The sequence below is a fragment of the Nicotiana sylvestris genome, chromosome 8 (genome assembly GCF_000393655.2).
Source record: "Nicotiana sylvestris chromosome 8, ASM39365v2, whole genome shotgun sequence".
NCBI lineage: Eukaryota > Viridiplantae > Streptophyta > Magnoliopsida > Solanales > Solanaceae > Nicotiana > Nicotiana sylvestris.
Genome location: NC_091064.1, coordinates 17,188,651 through 17,190,702, shown reverse-complemented (window position 1 = coordinate 17,190,702; position 2,052 = coordinate 17,188,651). Strand labels below are relative to the sequence as shown.

General features: G+C 43.2%; 1 protein-coding gene across 1 annotated transcript; it reads right to left on the bottom strand.

Moving 5' to 3' along the window:
* Positions 1-789: 789 nt before the first annotated feature.
* LOC138874735 (uncharacterized) lies at positions 790-1,569 on the bottom strand. Its single transcript, XM_070153514.1, has one exon. It carries the CDS (start codon positions 1,567-1,569, stop codon positions 790-792), a length of 780 nt encoding a protein of 259 aa, XP_070009615.1.
* Positions 1,570-2,052: the final 483 nt, after the last annotated feature.

Genomic DNA, 2,052 nt, shown 5'->3' with positions numbered 1-2,052 from the left:
TTACTCCATGACCCTTGATCTGATTATATTTTCCAAGCTACCTGGATCCACGAGAACAAATTTAACTTGAATTTTATTTAAAAGGATAGAAATTACCAGTGCATCGTTGTGAGACTGAGATAAGGTCTCGATGTCTTCCTAGCTGAATGTGAGTGTGTCCTCGGGCACGTAGTCCCGAGTCCGTTTCTCCCTTGTGATGGAAACTTTGGTACATTTGAATATAGGTCCTCGTGGGACGTCAACTCCACCGATGATCATGTGAATGACATAGTGAGGTTCTTCCGGTTCATTATTCCTGTTTGTATCTCTTTCTCGGAAATGGTTCTTGGCACGGTCGCTAAGAAATTCATGAAGATGCCCTTCGTTGAACAACCGAGCTACCTCTTATCTAAGCTGCCTTCAATCTTCAGTCCAGTGCCCATGAGTACCATGATATTTGCACATCAAGTTAGGGTTCCTTTGAGAAGGATTGGTCTGTATGGGCTGGGGCCATCTAGTTTCTCTAATTTTGCTAATGGCTGAGACGATCCCCGAGACATCGACGCTGAAGTTGTATTTCGATAATCGCGGTGCCTCTGCCAGTGCTAAGTGCCTATCAAACCCGGTTTTGCTCACGAGTCCTTAGGAACTTTGACCTCGATCCATTCTTCGATCATTCCGAGGTATGTTACGCCTTGAAATGTTCATTTGATCCTCGACGTATGGCTGATATCTTTCCTTATTCGATCTTGACCCACTGTATGCATTTCCTGACTCCCTTGCTAGTAACTTGCTTGGATAAAATGAGCTCTAGGGGGCTCCCAACTGGTCATCCTCGACCCTAATTTTTGATTGGTACATGTTATACACATCTGCCCAAGTCACAGTGGGATACTCGACCAAGTTCTGCTTCAGCTGCTTCGAAGCTATCGAACTTCGTTCATTTAGACCCTGAGTGAAGGCTTGTATGGCCCAGCCATCAGATACTGGTGGTAACTCCATTTGTTCTGATTGAAAATAGGATACAAACTCGCTCAGCATCTCGTTCTCCTTTTGCTTTATTTTGAATACATCGAACTTCATTGTTGCAACTTTTATAGCACCGGCATGTGCTTTCACAAATGAGTCTGCCAACATGGCAAACGAATCGATAGAGTTTGGGGGTAGGTTATGGTACCAAATCATGGCACCTTTAGACAGAGTTTCCCTAAACTTCTTTAGCAAAACAGATTCAATCTCATAGTCTTCCAAATCATTCCCTTTTATGCCACAAGTGTATGTGGTGATGTGCTCGTTGGGATCAGTGGTTCCGTTGTATTTTGGGATATATGGCATCCGAAACTTCTTCGGGATGGGCTTCAGAGCCGCACTCTGGGGAAATGGTTTTTGCATGAACTTCTTCAAGTCTAGTCCTTTCAAAATTGGAGGTGCTCCCGGTATTTGATCGACCCTTGAATTATAAGTCTCCACCTTTTTGTCATTTTCTTCAATCTTCTTTTCTCCGGTCTCAATCCTTTTGGTGATATCTTCGAGCATTTTCATAATTGTGGGGTCAGTCCCCGAGCCACTTTCATCGGGCCTCTCTAGCATTGGCTGACTTCGAAGTTGAGCGATGGCGACTTTCTAGGCTTGCAACATTTCGAATATCACATGGAGGCTGACTCCTCTCTCTTCCATTCCTTGTATTCTTTGACCATCGGGCCGGGCTTCCCTGTGTGCATTCCTTACAGGGTCTGTGCTTGAGTCCGTGTTTAGAGCGTTATGCGAATTGATATCAACTGGCTCCATATTTGGCACTCCCTCAAGGTTTAGGAGTGGTACACCGGCCCTTATACCACTGTTTTCTCCAAGACCTTTATCCTCTTGAATAGGTGAATTCTGTGTGCTAGACATGTTTAAGCATGAAATCAAAGAATCTTTGACAAGAAAAAGTGTGAAGAATAATGTTTGTTATCAAAAAACTAGTACTAAAATAATTACTATTATCTTTATCCCCATAGTGGGCGCCAAACTGTTTACCTCGAAAAATGGGAGTAATAATTAAATGTGATTTGTGGTTTTAAAGATATGTGA

What these genes read in the sequence shown, in the direction of transcription:
- LOC138874735 (XM_070153514.1), bottom strand. Translation starts at nt 1,569, where the DNA reads ATGCTAGAGAGGCCCGATGAAAGTGGCTCGGGGACTGACCCCACAATT.